We start from the raw sequence: 26,056 nt of genomic DNA, 5'->3' as shown, positions 1-26,056 counted from the left end.
AGCTTTACTCCCATGTTTGATGAAGGACTAAATAGCAACTGCCTATTGCTTTCCATGGATGCTGTCTCACCCACCGAGTTCCTCCAGCAGATCTGTGCATTGTTCTAGTCAACATTAACAATTCCAAAAGAGGAACACTTAAGCAAGGGATTGCAAAGCATCTACAATCGGAACTGCTAATAGAGGAAGAGTCCAAGCTTGTGTCAAGAGAATTAACCTTTTACTCTCCATTCTGCTGAATCAAGTGGGTATTCTTTCTTTAAAATGGATCCAAATAATCCCAATCAGAATGAATATTGGAACACCTATTCTGCCCAAAACTGGCAGGCTCCATTTAGCACTGATCATTCTGCCTTTCATGAACTTTTCTCAATTCACCTCAACTTTGTAGGTCCCATTTTTTCCAACCTGAACATCATTTGCTTCAAGATCCACATTGTGCAGATTTGATTTTGACAATTTTAAGATAAACCTTTGACCAACTCAAATGGCTGACGTCACTTCAGAACTAAAATGTACAGAGGTTGAATGCTGAGAATGATGGATGAACTGAAAAAAATCATCTGCACCTTGGTAAAGTACACAGAAGCACAAGGTCACGGGTTTCGATGTTGTCTGCCTGCAGATAACACTTCAGGGATATATAAATACCAGCTTTACCCAACCAAGGGGCTTCGTGAGGGAGGAGAGGGTGGATATCAGGCAGCAACAAAACCATCAAATTATAGACCATGCTCTAATTAGCAGTTCCAAAGGCATGTCCCAAGGTGTTCAGGCCCTACATCAACTGAATCAGTGCACGAGTCAGGGCCATCACCATCAAATTCCAAGCAACAAAATGTTCATTGTTAATTCTTCAACTTTTCTTTCCTTCATACGAGACAGAATTTCAGACACCCAACCACCACCTCCGTATCCCGTCGCAGAAGGAGATTGGACTTGCCTTCTGATTAACAGTGCTGCCAAACATGCAGTCGAAACTATTTTGCTTTATTCATCTTTACAGCACACCAGCTTGACCCGTGAGCTCTCGCTGAACATGTCACAGGTCCCTTTTTAAATTTGGAGATATTAATGATCATTCATGGTCACTCACAAATATAACACAATGTGATTTACAAGCATCCCACTTCCAAACTGCTGGAAGTGCCCTGGTGAACATTCACAGAGGGGCAACTCTCTCGAAGCAGGGGAAGAACTGACAACTCGTATTCTCCACCTGCGAATCCGTGTTAGTGAACATAAGAAGGGCATTTTTTTTTAAACTAGGAAGAGAGTCACAGTGGAACCCACAGCATGTCTTTGTGTAATGTTGGCCCTGCTGGTCTCTGTGTTCAAATGCTGGTCACAATCAGAACAATTTCTCCCCGGTGGCCAAAAGCCACCCCACTAATCCCACCTCAAACTTTTCCCAAGCCAAGCAATATTGAGAGCCTTTGCAGCTGCAAATGGACTTCTCTTTCTTTCCCCTCTTCCCCCGCAAAGATTTTCCCCCCCCCCACCCCAAGGGGCGCACGTTTGCCATAGCAGTCAGTGCCAGTGATCAGGAACAGGGACAGGGATCGAATCCCGCACTGTCTGTAAGGAGTTTGTACGTTCTCCCCTGTGTCTGCATGGGTTTTCCCCGGGGGCTCCAGTTTCCTCCCACTGTCTGAAATGTACTGGGGGTTGTAGGTTAACTGGGTGTAGATTGGGCAGCATGGATGTGTGGGCCGAAATGGCTGTATGTCTAAATTTTAAAAATTAAAAAGGATTATTAACACAGGAATACACAAATATATTCACATTAATTTAACTTGGGAGACGTTAATGGAGTTTTAGTTTTAAGAGCTTCAATTAAATAGTGGGAATTGGATGTGCGAGAGCAGAGAAATGCTCCCACTAGAAAAAAAATGTTCAACAGAAACTTCTCACAGCTCTTTGAATGATCATGAATATGAGCAATGGCTTTCGAGAATAAGGGACTATTATTAGAGCTTTGTTAGTGCCAACGTTAAATACTGAACATCTTAATGGTCGAAGATCTCGGCATAATTACAAATAGCACTTTTCAGTCAATGAATTCAACAGTATTGGTTCCATTGAACTTCTGACCACCTGGCACCTTTACCAACAATGACCTGAGATGAAGGCTTCCAGGATGACCATCCATGGAGCTCCACTCCCCCTGCATCTCATGCGAAAAGTGGCAATGGATTGGTCATTTTTTTTCTCTCTCATTTACACTTGATAGAATCGATTCTTGAGCCCACCAACCAACTCGTATCAATACCTCCACTCCCCCCACCTCCTCCAAACTAGGGGTCAAATAAGTTGGCACTGACACGTACCAACCTTCCTGGTCGCTGACTCAACGGATGAGCTAGATCATACAACCACTCAGGAATGTAAGTGGGAACGGCAACCGGGAGGTCATCACTTCATAAACACCACCAGAAATATTTGTTGGCTCACTACATTCCTGATCTGACTACATTACTGCCATCGGTCAAGCAGGACCCACGCCACTGTGCAGGAACAATTTTATAAGCTCACAACAGTTCAGCAATTCCTCACGTGTGCCACCAATACTATTGTGAGAGCTGAGGACTATCCAGCATTCTCTGTTGACTTGCAGCTTTTCTGGATTCCGAGCCACTGTAGCTTCAATGGGTCATAGGCAGAAAGTTGGACAGTCAACCTCCTGCCATCATTGATGCCCTGATTCCAGAGTGGAGAGGGAACCCTGGGAGTGACAGCAGAATGGTGCTAGACTCCTATGAGAGTCCCCAGTGTTCCAGACCAATAACTTGGCAAACACCAGTTATTTAATAGCAATACCACTGGAGTTCATTTATAAATTCATCTATGCTTACAAATAATGTGATTAGGGTCAGAGCTGGTAGAGGCAAGAGATGTTCAAGGCTGTAGAAGGATTTGGGGGGGGGGGGGGGATGTCACATTCAGCATAACAGGCACCAGTCACCACCATCCACGGTCCAGCTCTCCTGAAGTTCACCATGATTGATGGTCAGACTGGTAACTGATAGCACGAGCAGAGCTGAACTGGGACTGCAGTTTCAGTGAAGAAAAGCTGGAACTCACGCACAAGAACACCACCACTTAGACTCATTTTATTCATGATTCCTCTTCCTCCAGCCACAGATGGTGCAGGCTCCATACAAACTCTACTGGAGCTTGCACACACTCACAGGCACTTTGCTGTAATGAACTCATTGGCTGCTGTATCCCACTTTTATACCTGTATTTCTGCTTTCGTGCATTCAAAACATTGCTAAACAACCTCTTACAATCTGTACAGAAGTCCACTAGGGCAGAGCATCCTGACTGAGTAGTTGGTACCTCGAATTAAAATTATACAGTGCTGGGGATGTGAATTCAACACGCCATCTCCTGTTTTATTGTTCAATATTTACAGCATTCATACACTTCCTAGCTATCCTGTGTCTTTTGTACATTGATCTCTGCTGAACATCCGGCTCCACGACTCTCCTATGGAGCACTGTGATCACCTCCTGAATCCCTATATTGTGCTGTCTTCACCTGTCAGCCACTGCCCGACAAATCAGGTCACTGGTCAATGAATGGGAACAACTGCGTTGCTGGTGAGAGGGTATTGTGTTTTTTTTTTAAAAACAAAACTTCGGTATCTTTCCAAACAGTTCCTTTTAACTTTGCGGTAGAATTTTCCAATCTTCTGCGCTGGCACTTGAAGAGCTGAAAGCAACCATAAAAGCAGCAAGTGCCATTGGAGAACAGGAAAAACAAGAGCTTTCCCTTCAGACTATGCTGCCAATGTGCTTCCTGTTGCCTGGAGGGAACCTGTGGACACGTACGACCGGCAGTACCAGGGCGACACTCGCTAGGTGCAGCCAGAACAGTTTCTACATTGTTGCAGCTCTCCAGTGAGGCACCATCTCAATCTGTGCAAACGTACCATCCGTCGGATTAAAAAGTGATCACGTACATATCAGTGCTATCAATTCCAAATTGGAGCAATTCTTTCCCACTGCCTAACACCAAAACTCGAGAGACTGATACCTCTGTAGCAAAGGAAACCATAACCCAATGATATGTTGGTGCCAATTAGAAATTATATCTCAAAGCCCAGTGCATTAGCAGTCAGACCTTCAACAGCATAGCAGAAGACGAGAAACTTCATCTCCCCAAAATAAATATACTCTATTTTCTTTAAAAAATTATAATAAAATAAGCTGTTCGATAATATTTTTTTCATGACGTGGAACTTTCAAACAAAAATGTGCTCTTGGAGAACTGATGAGGATTTGGTTTGTTTAAGTCAGGTGATATGGTAAGGAGGTGTGGCAACCTTAGTGTATTCCCAAATAATGCACTTTGAGTTAACCAGAAACCCATACCCCTCCTCTCTTGCACTAGAGTGAGGAGGGACAATCTATTAGCAGCACGTACACTGTGCTTTGGATGCAAGTGTTCTCTTATATAAAAGTTAAGGCACCACCATGAGGTATACCTGAGAAACAGGATCGAGGAAAGGGGTGGGGAAAATCGGTGGGGGGAGGGGGGGTGGGTCAGGGGAGATGCAAAAAACTTTCCACATGGCCCAACAAGGTGACTGGGCCCTCACCACAGCACTGGGTTATCCACCTTCGAAAATCCCGGGTCTTTTCTCAACTCCCAGTAAGATCCATTGCTTGTCCAGGATTCTTTTCCACTGCTGTCGATTGTTTTCCTGGAAGGAATACAAAGTATGGCTTGTGAAAATGAAAAAGACAACTGGACAGTTCAGTTCAGGTCGCCTCATTACAGCATGGATGTGGAAGCGATGAAGAGGATGCAGGGGAGATTTACCAGGATGTTGCCTGGATTGGAAAATAAGTCTTATGAGGCAAGGTTAGCAGAGCTGGGGCTTTCCTCCTTGGAGTGAAGAAGGACGAGAGGTGGTTTAATGGTGGTCTACAAGATAATGGAGGGCACAGATAGGGTGGACAGCCAGCATCTTTTCCTGGGACGAGAGTAGCAAACACCTGAGGACATCTTTTTAAAAATATTTTATAATTTTTCAAACTCAAACAGTGTCAACAATCCACGATAAAAAATACAATACATTCTCCAATTATATACAAACTTCACCATCGTCCAATTTCCCCCTCCCATCCCCCCTTTTCACAATTAATGCATCCAAAGACAAAATTAAATAGACAGTCACCCTAAGAAAGAAAAAGGCAGCAATAAATTAGCCATCGTCCCTTACTCCTATAACATTTATCAGTATCACTTTATCTTTCTGACAGAAGGTTCAAAGAGTAAAACAATTACACTTAAAAAAAAAGCAAACTCAAAGAAAAAACCATAATCGTAGGATTCGTTGGGACCCCACCGACGGCCCCCAGGCCTGGATCCTTCCCCCCCCACCTCCCAAGGAGGGGATAGATGGGAATGGACAGAGTGATGAAGCACAAGGAACTGCACTATATCTTTGCCCATATATAACAGCGGTACGGTTGCCAAATTTTAAGGAAGGTGACATATTTCCTCCTTAAGTTGTAAGTAATTTTCACCAGAGGACACAGCTCAGCATTTCCGCATTCCAGTGTGCAATGCCTCAATGAGAGTCCGACTTCCAGCTAACCGCTCTGCACTTCCTGGGCACCAAAGCAATCAACACAAATTTGGACAGCTTCATTGTAAGCCTTTTCTCTATGATGTTTCCCAACAGGAACAACTCTGGGTCCTGTGGAAACTCTTTACCTATGATTTTCTCCAGGACTTGGCCTAGCTCGACCCAAAATGGCCTCACCTGGAGCATGACCAGGTTGAGTGCACAAAGGTTCCCATCTCTACGCCGCATCTAAAACATTGATCTGAAATTTCTGGCTTAGCCTTGTTCAATTTCTGCAGCGTATAGTACAACTGGTGTTCTACCTGGTCCAAAGTGAACTGCACCCGGACCCTACCCATCCCATCCATGTACCCATCTAAGTTCCTTTTAAACGTTGAAATCAAACCAGCTCCACTGGCAGCTCACTCCACACTCTCACCACCATCTGAGCAAAGAGGTTCGTCCCAATGTTGCCCTTAAACATTTCACCTTTCACCCCTAACCCATATCTCACCCAACCTCAGTGGAAAAAAAACCTGCTTGCATTTAACCTTTCTGTACCCCTCAGTCTTGTACACCTCTATGAAATCTCCCCTCATTCTCCGACGCTCTGGGGAATAAAGTCCTAACCTGTTCAACCTTTCCTCACCCATGTCACAGCCTTCAGCCCCTGCCTCGAATGGACACAGCACCCTTGGTCTTCCACCAGGTTGATTTGGTACTTACGTAAAAAAGCGGGACTGATAGACCATGTTGTTTTCTTCCATTATCCTCCGCCTGTCCCTCTGTAACTGTTCAATCCTTTGCTTATGAACTTCTGCTCCCTCTGTGTTTCCCTCCTCCAGATATCTGAAAAAATTTAAAAGGAAAGTAAGAGACCACTTAAAGTTATTGGCAAAGATTTAAATGGGAGAAGCTACTACTTGTGCCACTAGATAATTCAGCCTGAAAGGTCAATGCAGGTAGAAAGAGTATTGTTGCATAATAGTTAAGCTGCCTGGCACAAATAAAGCTACTTCCGTAATTAACCATGAAAATGCTGGATAACACTGGTCAACGAAGATTTTGCTTTCTGAACACTTTTGGGTGAATTTTTTGGATTTTGAGCTGCTGATCACAAAATTCACCTTAAAATTTTCCTATCACATACCATTTTTTTTAGATTATAACCTATTTTTTGTGATTTTCTCTCATACTTTAAGTCTACTTCAAGACCTTGAAATGCAACACGTCATTGAAAATACATTTTCTGCATTCGCCCTTGGACGTCTTCCCGGCTGATCCTGGTGCAGTCAGTGACGAACATGGTGAAAGGTTTCACCAGGACATCGTGACTGTGGAAAAGCAATATCAGGGCAACTGGAATCCACCAATGCTGGCCGACTATTGTTGGACACCAACAGGAGAGGCATCAGATGCTGAGTACAAATGAAAAATTGGTGGCAAAAACATTTTTAGGTCAGTTGAACGAATGCAATGTGTCAGCATCATTATGCAATTAAACAGGGTAAATTCAATAAAAGTTCATTCAATGTTTCTCCAACTTCCTACGTGATGCAGCAAATCTGAAATGATCTTTGTGTTCAGCTTGAAGTTCTCCATCATAATCACCAATTTAAATTTTTTTATTTTTTACAGGAAGCAAAGCTTTTGGAAAATTTTTTTTTTGTCCATTGTAATTTTAATCTGGTTCATGAACATGTTTTAAGGGAGAAAATCTACCATGTCTTGACCCATCAAGATAGTCCCTTCTTAACTAAGTCTTCAAACTGCAACAGATTTCCTTCCCAGAGGACATAGAACATCATAGCACAGTACAGACCCTTCGGCTCAGGATGTTTTGCTGACCTATATACTCCTACCTCAAAAAAAACTAAACCCTCCCAACCACATAATTCTCTATTTTTCTTTCATCCATGTGCCTGTCTAAGAGTCTCTTAAATGTCCAAAATGTTTCAGTCTCCACCACCATCCTTGGCAAAGCATTCCAGGCACCCACAACTCTCTATGTGAAACACTTACCCCCTCTGAAGTCTTCCCTAAACCTTCCTTGCTTCACTTTTAACAAATTTCCTCTGATGCTTGCTACTCCCACCCTGAGAAAAAGGCGCTGGCTGTCTGCCTTATCTATGACTCTCAGAATCTTGTAGACCTCCATTCAGTCTCCATTCTCACATTTCTTTGCTCCAAAGAGAAAAGTCCCAGCTCTGTTAACCCTGCTTTGTAAGACTTATTTTTCAATCCAGACAACATCCTGGTAAATTTCCTCTGCACCCTCTCCATAGCTTCCACATCAAACCAGAAGATTGAGTACAGGGTTAATGGTTGGTTACTTAAGAGTGTGGATGAACAGAGGGACCTAGAGGCTCAAATCCATACATCCCTCAAGGTCGCCGCAGAGGTTGATAGGATAGTTAAGGCAGCCTATGGAATGCTGGGATTCATTAATAAGGGGATTGATTTCAGGAGTAGAGAGGTCATGTTGCAAATTTACAAATCTCTGGTAAGACCACACTTAGAGTATTGTGCTCAGTTCTGGTCATAGGAAGGATGTGGAAGCTATGGAGAGAGTGCAGAGGAGATTTACCAGGATGTTGCCTGGAATGGGAAACAAATCTTATGAGGCAAGGTTAGCAGAGCTGGGACTTTTCTCTTTGGAGCATAGAAGGATGAGAGAAGACTTGATAGAGATCTACAAGATTATGAGAGGCATAGATAGGGTGGACAACCAGCACCTGTTTCCCAGGGCAGGATCAGCAAACACTAGAGGATGTCTGTACAAAGTTAAGGGAGGGAAGTTTAGGGGAGACATCAGGGGCAAGTTATTTTTAAAATATTTACACAGAGTTATGGGTGCTTGGAATGCCTTGCCAGGGATGGTGGTGGAGGCTGAAACATTGGGGGCACTTAAGAGGTTCTTAGACAGACACATGGATGAAAGAAAAATAGAGGGTATAGGGTAGGGAGGGTTTAGTAATTTTTTTAGGAACATATGGATCGACACAACATTGAGGGCCGAAGGGCCTGTTCTGTGCTATATTGTTCTATGTTCCTATAATAAGGTGACCAGAACTGAACACTATACTCTAAGTGTTGCCTCCCAGAGATCTTTAGAGTTGCAACATTACCTCTCAACTCTCGAACTCAATCCCCTGACCAATGAAGCCTAGCATCCCATAGGCCTTCTCAACTATCCTATCTACCTGCCCGGCAGCCTTTTGAGATGTGTGGATTTAGATCCCAGTGTCCCTCTATTTCTCCACACTATCTGACCATTAACCCTGTACTCAGCCTTCAGGTTTGAACTTCCATAAACTGAAGGTCAAAGGATGCAGAGAGTTGCAGCTGGGGGGGAAAAAAAAACCTTTCATGCAGTAAAGATATGATTCAATATTCACTGTCTGGGCAGAAGAAGCAAAGGAGACAGTGGATTTCAAAAGGGGAATTGGATAGATATTAGTGGTTGAAAGGAGACTGCAGGGTGATGGGAAATAAACCACTATCTTGCAGATAAAAACGGCAAATACTGGAAAACTGATCAGAGGAAAAGTAAACTGGTGACAACCAAATCTCAGACCTGCAACAACTGCTTTTATTCCCACAGATGCTGCCTGGTCTGTCAAGTTTTTTCCCCAGCATTTTACTTCAGATTTCCAGGGTCCACATGTTTTAAAAAAAAAATTCCTTTGTTTGTTTGTGGGAGTGGGTGTGGGACATGACAGTTGAACAGTTTCATTCCAAAACCATGATTAGATTTTATTTCAAAATTCAGAATTGTAAAAAATACCCTCCGAGGATAAACCTAATGCAGCACAAAAGTTTCAGTGTCAACTTTTGGTTTCCAACTGGAGATGCGGGTTCGTATCCCACTTCTTTGCCATAAGCTTGGAGCTGCACGGTTCGTGTAACAGTTAGGGCAACGCTGTTACAGCGGGGTTCAAATCCCGCACTGTCTGTATGTTCTCCCCATGTCTGCGTGGGGTTTCCCCCGGCGGCTCCAGTTTCCTCCCACCTTTCAAAATGTAGCGGGAGGGGAAGGTAATTGGGCTGAAATGGCCTGTTACCATGTTGTACACATGTCTGAGATCTGAGCAGAAAAAGTTAAATCACTGCAGCCTTGATGCCAATGGCATCTTTGATAGGTGCTACCTGCACTTCCACCTACCTTTGGTCTGGCCTCAGTCGTGTGTCAGTCAAGGGCAGGACACGTTTAAGATCAGGGGTCAACTCATTAAGTTCCCGAGCAAACATGGTAAAGCCATAATAACTTTCATGGTCTTTAGGTATGGGCTCTGAAAATTAGAATGGAAAAATACAACACAACTGAACAAATACTGCCAGAATAAACAACGTATGGTTGTTGAAATCACATGCCTGAACATAGAGCCACCAGAAACTTAACTGCATTCAACCCAGTGAAGAAATTAAAGAAATCAAATATGGCTCGTATCAATATTGATCCCTGTGGGCTAGAACATGCGTGATGGGAAGATGAGAGTTGTAACTTGACCTTGTGTTGGACTTCATTGGAACATCGCAAGAAGCCAAAGGCAATGAAAAGAAGAATTAAAGGTTAGCACAGCGCTGTCATAGCACCAGCAACCTGGGTTTGAATCCCAAGCTGTCTGTAATGAGTTTGTACGTTCTCCACGTGTCTGCGTGGGTTTCCTCTGGGTGCTCTGGTTGCCTCCCACAGTTCGAAAACGTACCGGGGTTATAGGTTAATTGGGCTCGTGGGCCAGAAGGGCCTGTTACCATGCTGTAGGTCTAATTTAAAAAAAAATTCAGCTGGCATCTCATTCTGCGGTCTCACCAGTCTCTACGTGAGGAAGTTACCCCTAATGTTCCCTTGAGACATTTCAACCTTAACCCACGACCTCTAGTCCTTGCCCCATTTACCATATCATGAGAATGCAGCCCTCACAGACTGAAGGCACAGGTGTGGGACAACGCTGCAGATCTTACTTGGTTTCCAAATGCACTTAGCAGACTGAGGGCCGCCGCAGTAAACTCCCTCGTGCCACTTGCCGAACAGCTGATGGACAGCCTTGCCGTTCTGATCCAGCACCGTGCCCTGAACCTCATTTACGTTTGAACTCCAGTACTTGGTCTGCAGATAGAAGGGAGAGCACACCCAATGTGAGATTTCAGCCAGAGAATCCAGTGGAATAAATGACAGTGTAAGAGCGTTAAAGGTTGCCCTGTACTCTGCCCGATCCCTTCCTCCCTCCTCCTGCTCCCCTCTTCCCCTCATCCTCTGGTGTATCCAAGCAGATAGCAAAGACCCCAAGGAGCAAACGCACCTTACAGAAGGTCAGCCTGCAGTAGCAGACGCTGCTCTTGGTGTTCGTGATCGTCACCTCCCCGTAGTGCTCTATCCACCGCTGGCCGCTCAGGATGTTGTGGATGCAGGCTGCGACTTTGTTCCACTGATAGTGATCACCAAACCTGGGCAGCACAGTCAAATAAAAATCACAGTAACACACAAACATGCTGGAGAACCTCAGCAGGTCATGCAGCATCCATGGGAAGTAAAGGGTAACCAACGTTTCAGGCCTGGGGCCTTCATCAGGTATGGGCCCAAAACATGTTGCGTGACCTGCTGAGTTCCTCCAGCACATCTGCGTGCTGCACTCTGCAGATTTTCTTGTTCAACTCTCACAGTTAAAGTAATCCTAGAGAAGGCAAACTTGCACTTAAACTGCACCAATACCAAGGAGCTCTTTGGAAGTGCAACAGTTGAGTGTACAGTAAGATTTCGTGACTGTAACGTACTGACTGCCAGATACCAGGGCAGGTCTTCCACTGCCTAACCAGTCCCACCACCCCCCCCCATAGACTCATCCACCCCTCGCGTCCTCCTGCACCTTGCCACCCATTCCTCCATTGACTCATTCACCCCACAGTAGCCCCACCTACACCTAGCCCACCCTTCAGCCCACCCCCAACACCCATCCCTTTCACTGACTGCACATGTTCTCCAGCCACCCATCATTGTCTGCCTCCTTGCACTGCCAGCTGCAGGTTCCACATCCCAACCTGCCACCTGGAAAGGGAAAAGCTTCCTCCTGCTCTTGCCGGATCATTCCCCAACCCCTTTAGCTCTGTGTCCCCGAACTCTGCCACTCCAGACAGTTTCTATTCATTCCTTCCACAGAAGCCATTTGAAACATTAGCTACTTACTTTTGCAAGCTCACATTCACCATACCGACGGGAACAATCTCAAGGGACTTGCCCCAGAACTTGTTCTTCCACTTCACATCTGAAATCAGGATCAGAGTTGAATTTCATGTCATGTATGCCAAGATACAGTGAAAAAACTTGTTTTGCATGCTATCCAGACAAGGACAGGTAGAGCCAAATAGAAAAGTACAGAGTAGAGTGTTACAGAGAAAATGTTCAGTTGAAAGGGCACCTGCACTTTACGAATGAGAGGCCTGTTCAATCTTATAACAGCAGAATCAGTACGTTTAAATGGAAGACGGACGGAATAAAATATCTTGGGATAGCAACTGACAACAACTTACAAAATCCTCTTCTTGGGAAGATAGAAAGAAACCTTCAGAAAACAGAGAGACTTACCAATTACTTTAGTGGGAAGGGTTAACGGCATCAAAATGAAAGTGATGCCAAGACTGCAATACCTTTTTCCAGTCATTGCCCATTCCGTTACCTTAACTTTTTTAAGCTACTTAACAACCATATTAGACAGTCCCTATGGAATAATAAAATACCATGAATTGCACTGGAAAAATTAACATGGGTCTATGGAACACTCAGATTTAAAAAAAATAAATCCTAGTTGCACAGGCTAGACTTCTCAAAGCCTTCTTCACTGAAGGACTTTATCTTTGCTTCCCCCATCTCCATTGAGTACATTCCCATTTGAACCCAAGACGGGGGGTTGTCTTCAGTGAAGGAGGCTGCGAGAAATCTAGCCTGTGCAACCTTGACAAGGATAGGAAACAGAGAGTAGTTGTGGAAGGTTGATACTCAGATTGGAGATTTGTGGCCATTGGTGTCCCACTTAGATTCATGCTGAGTCCACTGTTTGGCATCAACATTCATGATGTAGATGAGGAAGTATTTGACATGGTTAGTAAGTTTGCAGATGACAATGTGGGCCCCTTCTTTACAACGAGGGAACTTGCCGTTCCCACTCCCCTAATGAAGCTGACCTTGCCAGAATAGGAAGTTCTCCGATTCAGCGTGGCAGACCGAGACGGGCGGATGATGACTGACCTGCAATAGAAGATGCAGTGGCATTACAACGGCAGTGATCACCACCCCACACCCACCTCCCCATTCTCCACCACTACCTCCTCCCTCCTCTCGAGAGTCCTGGTCCTCGGTGGGTTGCCGACTGGAAGGACGGCCAACAGGCTCGTCTCCACCTCAGCCTGAGCACAGAGCATCTCATCAGCACCCAACAGTCCTCATCCAAACTCCACTCACACTTTGCACTTTCTGTCATCTCATATGTAGAATAATTCATTTAAAACCAAGGTGGTTCTTCTCCCAGAGGGTGGTGAATCTCTGGAATTTTCTGTCCTAGCTAGTGGTAGGGGCCAAATTATGAGACCTATTTCAAGTGGAGAGATCGAGGAATTGAGGATCTGGCACAGAGGAGCGGTGGCCAGTTTACATCAGCCATGATCGTATCAAGTGGGGGGGGACAAGGAGAGGCTGTGGTCTGCTTTTATTCTCTCACATCCTTGAGCTGCAATTCAGTTTTTAAACAGCTGATTATGGTGCAGAGAGTGCAGAGCAGGAAGAGGAAAGGTCTTTGTACTGACACATTAACCAGGCTTCTATTCCCACAGACGCTGCTGAACACATTGGGTCTTTCTGACCTGGAGACCCATGAGAGACTGTCAAGGTTCCTTTATTGTCATGTAATAGTATAGAATATGTTATATTGCATGAAATTGCCTTCTGCCTGTCATAAGGCAGACAAAGTCACCATAAGTGTCAGTTGGCGACATTGCAAACGCTGGAACTTGGAGCAAAAAAAAACTCCAATCTGCTGGAGGAACTTGGCCAGTAGAGTAGCATCCGTGGGAGAAAAAGAAAGGACGACATTTTGGGTGAAACCCTTCAACAACAGTTTGGGGCCTCATGAAGAGCAGAAGTTTATCACCAACTTGTTAGTGGACAATATTAAATCCACATTAAGAACCATTATGGATTTGTATGGTCAATGCATAAACCTGGCATACATGAAGTATGGCCACTCCCCAGAGTGGGAGCAGTATTACTGGGTAGGACCTCATATTATGCCTTATGAAATTTCAATGACAGAGTGGGCAGGATAGATAGATGATTTCTATATACATCCCTTACCCTCCAAACCAATTGCACTTGTTGATACACAAGATCTGGCAAAAAAAGGTTTACAAAGTTCAATGTGATCAAAATCTGGAGTTAAATGGTTGGCGTAGCGGTTAGCGCAATGCTGATACTGCGCCAGCAATTGGGACCAGGGTTCGAATCCTGTGCTGTCATTTAAGAAGTTTGTTCAGTCTCCTTGTATCTGCCTGAATTTCCTCCCACCGTTCAAAACATATTGTAGGTCAATTGGGTGGCACGGGTTCATGGGCCAAAATGGCCTGTTACTGTGCTGTATGTCTAAATTAAACCACACCATGTGATTTCTGTGAGTTAACTGGAGGTGTGGCTTGGATTAGTGTGCACAACTCTCAACAGCATCTTTAATAGGGATTAACAGAGTGCATAGTGCAGGCTCAAGGTTGGTCTCTGGACTGACTGGGTTCTTGAGTGTGGCGACTCTTGGAAGGAGAAAGGAGAGGTATCTAGACATGGGCTATGCATGTGATGGAAAGTGAAGATAGTGATTACTAAAGAAGAGGTGCTGAGCAAACCTGTGGGCCGAAAGATTGACAAGTAGCAAGGTCCTGACAGGGTACTGAAAGAAATGGCATAAGTTATAGGTGACTCTTTGGTGAGAATTTACTCAAGTTCTCTAGACTCTGGGCAGGTCCCGGCAGATTGGAAGACAGCGAATGTCACGCCACTGTTCAAAAAAGGATGTCGATAAAAGGCAGGGAACTATAGGCCAGTTAGTTTAAAACCTGTAGTTTGGAAAATGTTTGAATCTATCATTAAAGAAGAAATAGCGAGGCATCTGGTACAAAATGGATCCATCAGGCAGACACAGCATGGAATCAGCAAAGCCAGATCCTGTTTAACAAATTTACTAGAATTCTTTGAGCATATTTCGAGCACAGTAGATAGAGGGAAACAGATGGATGTTATTTGCTTGGATTTCCAGAAGGCGTTCAATAAGGTGCCACATAAAAGACTTCAGATAAAGATGCGTAGAGTTGGGATGATGTATTAGCATGGATAGAGGATTGGTTAACCTATAGAAAGCAGAGAGTTAGCATACAGGCATGTTTTTCTAGTTGCCAATTAGCGGTAAGCGGGGTGCCACAGGGGTCGGTGCTGGGCCTGCAACTGTTCACGATATACTTAAATGATCTAGAAGAGGGGACTGTATGTGGTGTATCTAAATTTGCTGATGACATTAAATTAAGTGGAAAAGTAAATTGCGCAGGGGATACAGAATCTGCAGATAGATAGGTTAAGTGAGCGGGCAAGGATCAGGCAGATGAAGTATAATACTGGTAAATGTGAGGTTATTCACTTTGAAAGGAAAAATGGAAGATCAGAGGAGTACTTAAATTCAGGCAGTTGTAGCATGCTGCTGTACACAAGGACATGGGAGAGCAAAAGGTTGGTTTGCAGGTGCAGCAGGCTATCAGAAGGCAAATAGAATATTGGCTGCCATTGCTCAAGGGATTGAATTTAGGAGCAGGGAGGTTATGCTGCAACTGTACAAGGTCCTGGTGAGACCACATCTGGAGAACCGCGTGCAATTCTGGTCTCCTGACTTGAGGAAGGATGTTCTGACTTTGGAGGTGGCTCAGCAAGTTGATTCCAAAGATGAGGGGAGGAGAGATTGAATCGCCTAGGACTGGAATTCAGAAGAATGAGAGGGGATCTTATAGAAACGTACAAAATTATGAAAGGCTTAGATAAGATAGGGGTAGGTAAGATTTTGCCGCTGGTAGGTGAGACGAGAACTAGGGGACACAGCCTCAAGATTCAGGGTACTAGATTTAGGATGGAGGAGGAACTGCTTTTCTTCGAGAGTGGTGAATCTGTGAAATTCTCTGCCCATGGAGGTGGTGGGGGTGACCTCAGTAAATATATTTAAGACTAGATTTTTACATAGTAATGGAATTAAGGGATATGGGGAAAAGGCAGGTCTGTGGAGATGAGCCTATATCAGATTAGCCAGGATCTCACTGAATGGCAGAACAGGCTCGATGGGCTGGATGGCCGACTCCTGCTCCTATTTCTTATGTTCTTATCGATGTTTCCCCTTGAAGGAAGGGACAGGGGAGGATCAATGCAGTTTGCTTCTCGCCACCCCTTCTTGATCGTAGACAGGATTAGATGGCCACGTGGTCTCCTGCAGTCAAATCACTCAGCTCAGCACAACTCAATGTTTAGAGCTGGTCATGACAGAAATAGGGAAAAGAGTAGAGAACGTGGAAGAGCGGGAAACGGCTGTAGAAATGGAAGTAAATGACTTAAGAGAAAAATTGGAAGAAAGTGACAAAAAAATTAGAGACAAGAGTTGTTATCTCAGAAAATTGATAAGTTGGAAAATTATAGTAGGCGAAACAACATAAATATAGTGGGCCTGAAGGAGGGTGAAGAAGGCACAGACATGAAGGAATTTATAATAAGATGGATCCCAAAGGTCCTTGGAACAACAGAAATGCAGGAAGAAATGGAAATAGAAAGGGCACACAGAGCATTAGCTCCGAAACCACAGGCACATCAAAAACCAAGAACCATCTTAGTAAAATTTTTGAGATATAAGACAAGGGAAAATATACTGACTTCCAACCAAACTTAGTCCAGGCCCCTTCGGTCGCCATTGACCTGGAACAACCCAGGTAATAAATATTTAATTGGCTTGCTAATCCCCTTCTCCCAGTCAACTGGCTTGGAGAAACAAAAATGGCAAGCCATGTATAACTAGCAGTACCTGCTCTCCAATAAACCGGAAGCCTTTGTCTCCCCTTGCACATTCGTACGTTTCACCAAGAACGGGATTAAATGGCTTGCATCTTGCTCTGTAATAAGCAGAGGCGTACCCCGACACAGCAAAGGCAGCAACATAAACCTGCAGGGAGAAAGGAACTGATCGTAAGTGACTCAGAGCAGAGGGAGGCGCTGCAGGGAAGCAGAACCCCATTGCAGTCTGAATTACTCAAATGGAACTTTGCAACAATATGCAAATACTAAACCTCCTTCCTTTCTATGCAACTTTTTTTTCCCCATGAAAAAAATTCCTAGCTGATGCAAAACTAGACTCCTTAACTTTCAATAACATTTTGGAGTTTTTTTTTTGCAATTGTTCAGAATCATCTCTAAACTTTGGAAATTTTAATCTTGCCTTCACTGAAAGTTTTTGCAGTGTTTATTTTTTTTTTTAAATTCTGCAACACTGTCTTATTCACTTGACTTCCCACAAGAGAGAATAACCGTACAGAGGGAGGTCCAGCTCCCATTTGTTTGCAGAACACAACACTGACAAGATCATCCATTTCCTGCTCTTACATTTCAGAGCCAACTGCATTCCAGGGGGCCTTGAGACACTCTCTGACAGGGCAAGGATGTAGATTTCCTTCCCTAAATAGTGCAAGTGAACCAGGTGTAAAGGTTAAAACCTTTAAAAATTTTTAATTAATTTTGTTCCTATCTCTTTAAGAGCACTATTGTTTGTAGTGTTACCATAGTGACTATAATGTAGTATGTCGTAATATCCACACAGACTAACGACTTGCTCATTATTCAAACAGATATGGAAGAAATGTGAGCATGAGAAATTTTTCTTTAAATGTTGTCTTTTTAAATACTTTTTTGTCTCTTTAAATATTGTTATGTATCTCTTTAAAGATTGAGCCTTTTACGTACGCTTTATATCTCTATCATTATACAGTAAATGCTTTGTTATTCATCATTATCAAAGTCTTAATGCGAAGTTATGCAAAATGCTTATCTGTTTTATCAATGATTTAAAGCAGCCGTCACAAAAGGCCATATTGCACTCTGGACAAAAATATTATGAATTGGGGAAAGAGCCCATAAGGTCCTGGCATGGCAGCTGAGAGCAGAACAAGCCTCAAAAACGATCAAAGTGGGGGGGAGTCACATGATGGAGTAGTGGCCAGCCCTCCCCAGAAAAAAAAGGAAAAAAGTTAGGAAAAGACAAAGCACAACAAAAATAAAATATAAGAAATAGAAGATAAAGTTACAGAGAAGAGAAAGAAGATGGCACCCAAGAAGGAGAAAGTAAAAACGACGGAAAAAAAAGTAGAAAAGTCACCGGAGAAGAAAGAAGGCGGCCTTACCTGAACAAAGGAACAGGGAGCTGTGGTGGCGAGGAGCGCCCGATCCCTGAGGTTGGTGCCTGTCCTGCGGAGTCGCGACCTCCTGACCGGTGGACTTCAAAATTGGCTCTCGGAGCCAAACAAAAGTGCGCAGTGCGAAATCAAAGGAAAAAAAAGAGGACACCGATGGGAGGGGGGGCTCAGCAGAGGAGCAGGCAGCCACAGCGCAAACAGCTGAGGGATGTCCGACACCAGGGCACTCAGCTGGAGGACGAGGAAGGCGGCAGAGGAGAGAGCGAGGAAACAGATGAGGGAGAAAGACGGAGGGGTGACTGACAAGAGGATCAATGGCAGGAGGTTCAACAGACGAGCAGTCCAGGAGGGGAGGATCAACAGCAAGAGGCCCAGCAAGAGGAGGCCCGACAAAGAGATATAAGCAGCTCATCAGGAAAAACAGAAGAGACACATACACAAAGAGAAGACGACACAAACACAGGTACGGACACAGAAGAAGAGGAAGAAGACGACCAAGATCTTCACAGAGAAATAAAAGGTAAAAATGATGGACAGAATATAGATAAAGCTTTTTTTGAAGAACAAATGAGATCATTAAAAGAATGGTTATCATTAGAATTTAGTGCAATTAAAAGGAAAATGAAAAGAGCAGAAGATAAAATGCAAAGATTAGAACTGGTCATGACAGAAATAGGGAAAAGAGTAGAGAATGTGGAAGAGCGGGAAACGGCTGTAGAAATGGAAGTAAATGACTTAAGAGAAAAATTGGAAGAAAATGACAAAAAAATTAGAGACAAGAGTTGTTATCTCAGAAAATTGATAAGTTGGAAAATTATAGTAGGCGAAACAACATAAAAATAGTGGGCCTGAAGGAGGGTGAAGAAGGCACAGACATGAAGGAATTTATAAAAAGATGGATCCCAAAGGTCCTTGGAACAACAGAAATGCAGGAAGAAATGGAAATAGAAAGGGCACACAGAGCATTAGCTCCGAAACCACAGGCACATCAAAAACCAAGAACCATCTTAGTAAAATTTTTGAGATATAAGACAAGGGAAAATATACTGGAGCGGGCAAGGAATAAAGTTAGAGAAGATAATAAGCCATTGGAATACAAGGGTCAAAAAAATATTTTTTTTACCCAGTCATAAGTTTTGAACTCTTAAAGAGGAGGAAGGAGTTTAATACAGCGAAAATTATTTTATGGAAAAAAGGTTATAAATTCATGTTAAGACATCCACCCGTGCTTAAAATATTTATACCCGGGGAGCAAAACAGTCTGTTCTCAGATCCAGAGAAAGTGCAAGAATTCGCAGAACGTTTGCAGGACAGGAGTAGAGATGAAGAGGTGTAACAAGAATGAAGAACGGCGATAAAGTATATACATAAAGATGTAAAAACAATGTATATGTAAAGAACTAAAGCGGGAAAAGAGAACAGAAGGAAGGGGGAAAAAAAGACAGCTTTGTTATACATGTAAAAAGTGTTTTCTGGGGGGGACTGGAGGGGGAAGAGGGAATAACCATTACTGCAAAATCAGTTGACGCTTGCGAGCAAGATCGCAATCCAAATGGAAAGGGGAGTTGTGGTTGCCCGGCAAGGGATAAGGGGCAACTCAGAGAGGGGGGGAGCATTTTGGGTTAAGGTATTATTGGGTGTGGAAACTGTTGGGGTATTTTTGTTTTAAATGTGTTGTCCTACATTGAGTTTAATAAGGGAAAACTAAGAGATGAAAATGGGAAAAAGGGGGATGGAGGTGGCGAGGAAACGGAAAAGAGGTGTAAGCAAGATATAAGATGGCCACGTTGAACTATACGAGTATAAACATTAATGGAATACATAACCAAATTAAAAGGAAGAGGCGACTAAATTTATTGAAGAAGGAAAAAATAGATATAGCATTTGTGCAGGAAACGCATCTAACTGAAGTGGAACATAAATTAAAGTGAGGCTGGGTAGGACACGTAGCAGCAGCATCCTATAATTCAAAAGCTAGAGGTGTAGCCATATTAGTTAACAAAAATGTACCAATCAAAATAGAGGAGGAAATAATAGATCCAGCAGGGAAGTATGTAATGATAAAGTGTCAGATATACTCAGAATCTAACGAGGAGGATCAAAAGTTTATGCAGGATATTTTTTTGAAGATTGCAGACACACAAGGAAATAGATTGATAGGAGGGGATTTTAACCTTAATTTGGATCCAATGTTGGATAAAACTGGACAAAAGACAAGCAAAAAGAATAAAGTAGCCAAATTTATGGTTAAATCAATGCAAGAAATGAAACTTATGAATATAAGGAGGAGGCAACACCCAAGAGAGAAGGAATATTCAAGTAGGCACAAAACATACTCAAGGATTGATATGTTTTTGTTGTCGGCCCATATTCAAGGGAGAGTTAGGAAAACTGAGTATAAAGCTAGACTAATTTCAGATCATTCACCCCTGTTATTAGCAATAGAACTGGAGGACAGCTCCTAGAACGCTTCCACCAGTGTTGTCTCCGCTCCATCCTCAACATTCATTGGAGCGACTTCATCTCCAACATCGAAGTACTCGAGATGGCAGAGGCCGACAGCATCGAATCCATGCTGCTGAAGATCCAACTGCGCTGGGTGGGTCACGTCTCCAGAATGGAGGACCATCACCTTCCCAAGATCGTGTTATATGGCGAGCTCTCCACTGGCCACCGTGACAGAGGTGCACCAAAGAAGAGGTACAAGGACTGCCTAAAGAAATCTCTTGGTGCCTGCCACATTGACCACCGCCAGTGGGCTGATATCGCCTCAAATCGTGCACCTTGGCGCCTCACAGTTCGGCGGGCAGCAACCTCCTTTGAAGAAGACCACAGAGCCCACCTCACTGACAAAAGACAAAGGAGGAAAAACCCAACACCCAACCCCAACCAACCAATTTTCCCTTGCAACCACTGCAACCGTGTCTGCCTGTCCCGCATCGGACTTGTCCGCCACAAACGAGCCTGCAGCTGACGTGGACATTACCCCTCCATAAATCTTCGTCCGCGAAGCCAAACCAAAGAAGAAGGAGGACATCCCACCAAGAACATATAGATGGAGGTTAAACTCCATGCTACTTAAAAGGCAGGAATTTAGAGAGTTTATTGAACGCCAAATTAAAACATATTTTGAAATAAACACAGAATCAGTGAAAGACAAATTTATATTATGGGACACAATGAAAGCCTTCATTAGAGGACAGATAATAAGTTATGTGACTAAGATGAAAAAGGATTACAATCGGGAAATAGAGCAGTTGGAAAGGGAGATAGTAAGTACAGAAAAGCAACTAGTAAAAAGAGATGATATAACGAAAAAGAGAGAATTGGCGGACACAAAAATAAAATACGAAACATTACAAACGTATAAGGTGGAGAAGAACATAATGAAAACATAGCAAAAGTATTACGAACTGGGAGAAAAAACACATAAGATATTAGCCTGGCAACTTAAAACAGAACAAGCTAAAAGAACTGTATTGGCATCAAGGAAAAAGGACAAAAAAGTACATATAACCCAACAGAGATTAATGAAAACTTTAAGGAATTTTATGAACAATTATACCAAACTGAGAATGAGGGGAAAGATGATAAAACAGAGGAATTTTTAGCTAAAATCGAACTGCCAAAATTGCAAGAAGAGAAACAAAACAAACTAATAAAACCATTTGAAATAGAGGAAGTACAGGATATATTAAAAAAGCTGCCAAACAATAAAACACCAGGAGAGGATGGATTTCCAATAGAATTCTATAAAACATTTAAAGAGTTATTAATTCCTCCTCTCCTGGAAGTAATGAACAAGATAGAAGAAACACAAAACTTGCCAGATTCATGTAAGACAGCAATAATTACAGTAATACCAAAGATGGGGAAGGACCCAATAACACCAGCATCATATAGACCACACATGTCAAACTCAGGCCCGCGGGCCAAATTTGGCCCGTGATATAATTATATTTGGGCCGCAAGATCATATCAAATATGTATTAGAGCTGGCCCGCTGGCCGCCGCACCAGTATAGTGCATGCACAGCTAATACTACAAATCCCAGAATGCTTTGCAAATGCATTGGCGCCGGCCCGTCAGCCCGCTAATCGCCCCCACCTCCTCTGTTTACTTTCATTTGTATCTGCGACCTGTCGCCTAACTCACATGTAATAAACCCCTTACGAAAAATGGCCAAACGAAAGACAGAAAACAGGACCTTTCAAGACAGGTGGGAGGCAAACTCTGACCCCAGAGTTTGATGAATTTGCATCTAAGAAGAGATGCCAAGTATCTGGTTTAGACCCAGGTGCATCAGAGTAAATCACAGTGTAGCAAGCTCAGCTTGGATTAATATTTTCTTTGGTTAACTTTGGACTGTTCATAGTTGAAAGATTGGATTTTCATTGAAGCAAGTTGTTATTTTTTTGACTTGTTGGCTTGTGAAAAAAATACATTTAAAAGGAGCTTAAAGGCTATAGAGAAATATTATTTATTGAATATTTTATTTCTCATTTGTTAATGCTTCTTCTGGAAAGAGTTTAACCAAAACTATTATTAAACATTTATTTTAATAAGAAAAAGTTTAACATTACATATGTTGAAAGAAGAGAAAACATGCAGATGTTGTTGAAAATTTTCAATAAATATTTAGTTTGGCCCACGACTTAGTCCAAGTTTTTAATTTTGGCCCTCTGTGAATTTGAGTTTGACACCCCTGATATAGACCAATATCTCTACTTAACTCAGATTAGAAGATAATAGTGAAATTATTAGCAAACAGATTGGCCGATTGTGTACCAAAAATAGTAAAACAAGATCAAACTGGATTTATTAAGAAAAGACGAACAGCGGATAATGTCTGTAAACTTATTAATCTAATTCATGCAGTTCAAGGAAATAAGAAACCAACACTGGCTGTTGCTTTCACGCAGAAAAAGCCTTTGACAGTGTAGAGTGAAACTACTTATTTAAAGTCTTCCAGAAGTTCAATCTACCAGAAAAATAAATAAATTGGATTAAAGCATTGTATAATGGACCATTGGCGAAGGTAGCAGTAAATGGATATGTATCGAATCAATTTAAATTAAGTAGGTCAACTAGACAGTGATGTCCATTTTCCCCCTCATTGTTCGCCTTAGCAATAGAACCTCTGGCAGAACTGACAAGAATAGAAAATAAAATAAAAGGGATAAAAATAAAGGAGAAGGAGTATAAACTCAGCTTATTTGCAGATGACATCATAGTATACCTAACAGAACCAGAGTATCAATAAAAGAATTACATTCGAAACTGAAGGAATATGGAGAAATATCGGGGTACAACATCAACGCAAAGAAAAGTGAAGTGATGCCAATGAGTAATGCAGATTATACCAAATTTAAAAAAGAATCACCATTTAAATGGCGAGCACAAGCAATCCAATACCTAGGGATCAGGTTAGATAATAACAAGCCACTCGTACAAACTAAATTATCAGCCACTCATAAAGAAATTGCAGGAAGACTTAGAACATTGGAAAGAATTACCGCTAACGTTGATAGGGAGGGTAAACTGCATTAAAATGAACGTCTTCCCAAGGATACAATACTTATTTCAAATGTTACCAATTCCCTTAACAGAATTTTCTTTTAGTGAACTAAAGAGAAATATAAGGGAATTCATGTGGAAAGGGAGGAAACCGAGGGTAGCGTTAGATAAATTAACAGAGATATAACCAAGGTGATTTGCAGTTATCAAACTTTAGAAATTATTATAGAGCTGCACAATTAAGGTATTTATCAGATTTTTTTTACCAGACAAGGGAAAAACCAGACTGGACTAAGATAGAACTAGATAAAATAGGGGAGAAGGTACCCCCTATTTTACTTTATAAGTGAACATATACTTTATAAGTGAGATGAAAAGTTGGTGCAATATAAAAGCTCACCAGTATTGCATCATTTATTTAATACATGGAAGATCCACTTTGAAAGGAAAAAAAACGAACTACCAAATACCAACATTATTATTGACGCAAAATCCACTAATCTCTTTTGCAATAGACAACCTTTTCTTTAGAGAATGTGAGAGAAAAAGAATCAAAAGAATAGAAAATTGTTTTTTGGGAAATAATTTATTAACATTTCAACAGTAGAAGTACAAATATGGAATAACTCATGGTACAATGTTTGCATATCATCAACTGAAAGCCTACTTAAAGGAAGGAAGGCCTGGACTGTCCCTTCACAGAAGAAATAGTGAATGCTTTGAACTCGTTGCAAATCAATAAGTATCTGGGGGAGGATGGGCTTCCAACCAAGTTCTACAAAGAATTCTAAGATCTGTTGATTCCTCTATATATGGAGGTGATATTTCAGGCAATGGAGACTCATAGACTCCAAGAATCTTTTTCAACAGTATCCATTACGATGATTTTGAAAAAAAAGCTAAGGACCCATTAAAGCCATCCTCTTATAGACCATTTCACTATTAGACACGGACTATAAGATAAAAGCCAAAGTCCTAGCAAGTAGATTGTTAATTAGTTCTGGCAAATGCTTCACCAAAGATCAAGTGGGCTATGTACAAAAAAGACAGATGGTGGATAACATGGGCAGACAACTAAACATAATGCACCTGGCACAAACTAGAAATGAGAAGGGTCTCACCGTGGCTCCCGATGCAGAAAAGCAATTTGATTGATTAAAGTGGGACTTTTATTTAAAGTTCTGGAGAAAATAGGACGAGGGCCAACTTTTATTAATTGGTGCTATATCATGCACCCAAGGCAAAAGTTGTGACCAATGGGCAAATTTCTTCAGCTTTCCCACTCAAAAGATCAAGCAGGCAAGGACGCCCACTATCTCCAGCAATGTTCGTACCGGCAATGGAGCAGTTGGTCGAGGCCATTCGTCAGGATCGAGACATTAAGGGGTTTCAAGTGGGCCAGGAAGAACACAAAATCAGTTTATTTGCTGATGATGTATTGATATATTTGACAGACCTAGTAAGTTCATTGCCCAAGCTGCGCTCTACTCTGGAAGACGATGGGGAGGTCTCCGGGTACAAGATTAATTGGGACATGAGTGAGATCATGCCACTTACGGGAGGGGATTATAGTCAATGTAAAAAGAAAGCAGTTATCTAAAGTGGCTGCTAAATGAGATTAAGTACCTTGGAGTCAAAATAGACAACGACCTAAATAACTTGTACAACTTAAATTATACCCCTTTGCTGAGGAAGATCGAGGAGGACTTAAAGTGGTGGATGTCCCTGCCCATAACACTGGTGGGCATGGTCAACTGCGTGAAAATTAATGTGCTGCCAAGACTCCAGTATATTTTTCAGACCTTTCCTGTGGCATTACCCAACGGTTTCTTTCAAATCCTGCTCTCACGTTAAGAACATTCCTATGGAATTGGAAGGAAACCAGGGTCTCTATGAAAAAATTGACTTGAGATTATAGTCTGCCCAGATTACGGATGCCAGACTTTAAAAATACTATTGGGCAGCCCAATCGAGGTACACCTCCTCATTCTTTGGGAGGGGAGAGATGCCATCCTGGGTACACATTGGTCTGCACTTGGTGGGTGAGAGGGTAGCAGAGGACCTTATTTACTAATGGGATGCCAAATTACTATCTGGGAAAACAGACAGCCCCATATTAAAGCAAATTATTTGTATTTGGAATGATATTAATTGATATTTAGGAACAAAACTGGGACTGTCCTCAAAAACGCCTCTGACTCCAAACCGGTTAATACCTTTGACAAAGGGTAGCAAGATCCTGGACACCTGGCGTGGGAATGGTGTCAGATACATAGGGGACTGTTACAAGCAGGGACAACTGATGTCATTTGAGCAGCTTAGGCACAAGTATGATTTATCAAATAATACATTCCACTGTTACCTTCAGATAAGATCTTTTCTGCAGGACAAATTGGGTCCAACTATGGCCCTACCAAAGTGCAGTGACATCGAGACCTTGATTCCAAAGGGGAACACCCAGAAATTCATTTCTGCAATGTATTCCCTGCTCCA

The 26,056-nt window shown here is 42.5% G+C and overlaps 1 protein-coding gene across 3 annotated transcripts in view; it reads right to left on the bottom strand.

Moving 5' to 3' along the window:
- Positions 1-1,518: 1,518 nt before the first annotated feature.
- Positions 1,519-26,056, bottom strand: part of LOC138747544 (oxysterol-binding protein-related protein 6-like) — an 82,517-nt gene continuing 57,979 nt past the window's right edge. For all 3 annotated transcript variants that reach the window (XM_069906856.1, XM_069906853.1, XM_069906855.1), the window contains 8 exons: positions 16,666-16,803; positions 12,761-12,824; positions 11,766-11,844; positions 10,885-11,029; positions 10,547-10,691; positions 9,747-9,873; positions 6,308-6,430; positions 1,519-4,711 (listed from right to left, as the gene is read on the bottom strand). In XM_069906856.1, the coding sequence (XP_069762957.1) occupies positions 4,603-4,711; positions 6,308-6,430; positions 9,747-9,873; positions 10,547-10,691; positions 10,885-11,029; positions 11,766-11,844; positions 12,761-12,824; positions 16,666-16,803 (930 nt within the window). In that variant the 3' untranslated portion in view covers positions 1,519-4,602. The remainder of the gene's footprint in view (positions 4,712-6,307; positions 6,431-9,746; positions 9,874-10,546; positions 10,692-10,884; positions 11,030-11,765; positions 11,845-12,760; positions 12,825-16,665; positions 16,804-26,056) is intronic.

The sequence above is a fragment of the Narcine bancroftii genome, chromosome 12 (genome assembly GCF_036971445.1).
Source record: "Narcine bancroftii isolate sNarBan1 chromosome 12, sNarBan1.hap1, whole genome shotgun sequence".
Lineage (NCBI taxonomy): Eukaryota > Metazoa > Chordata > Chondrichthyes > Torpediniformes > Narcinidae > Narcine > Narcine bancroftii.
This window is presented reverse-complemented; position numbering and strand designations above follow the sequence as displayed.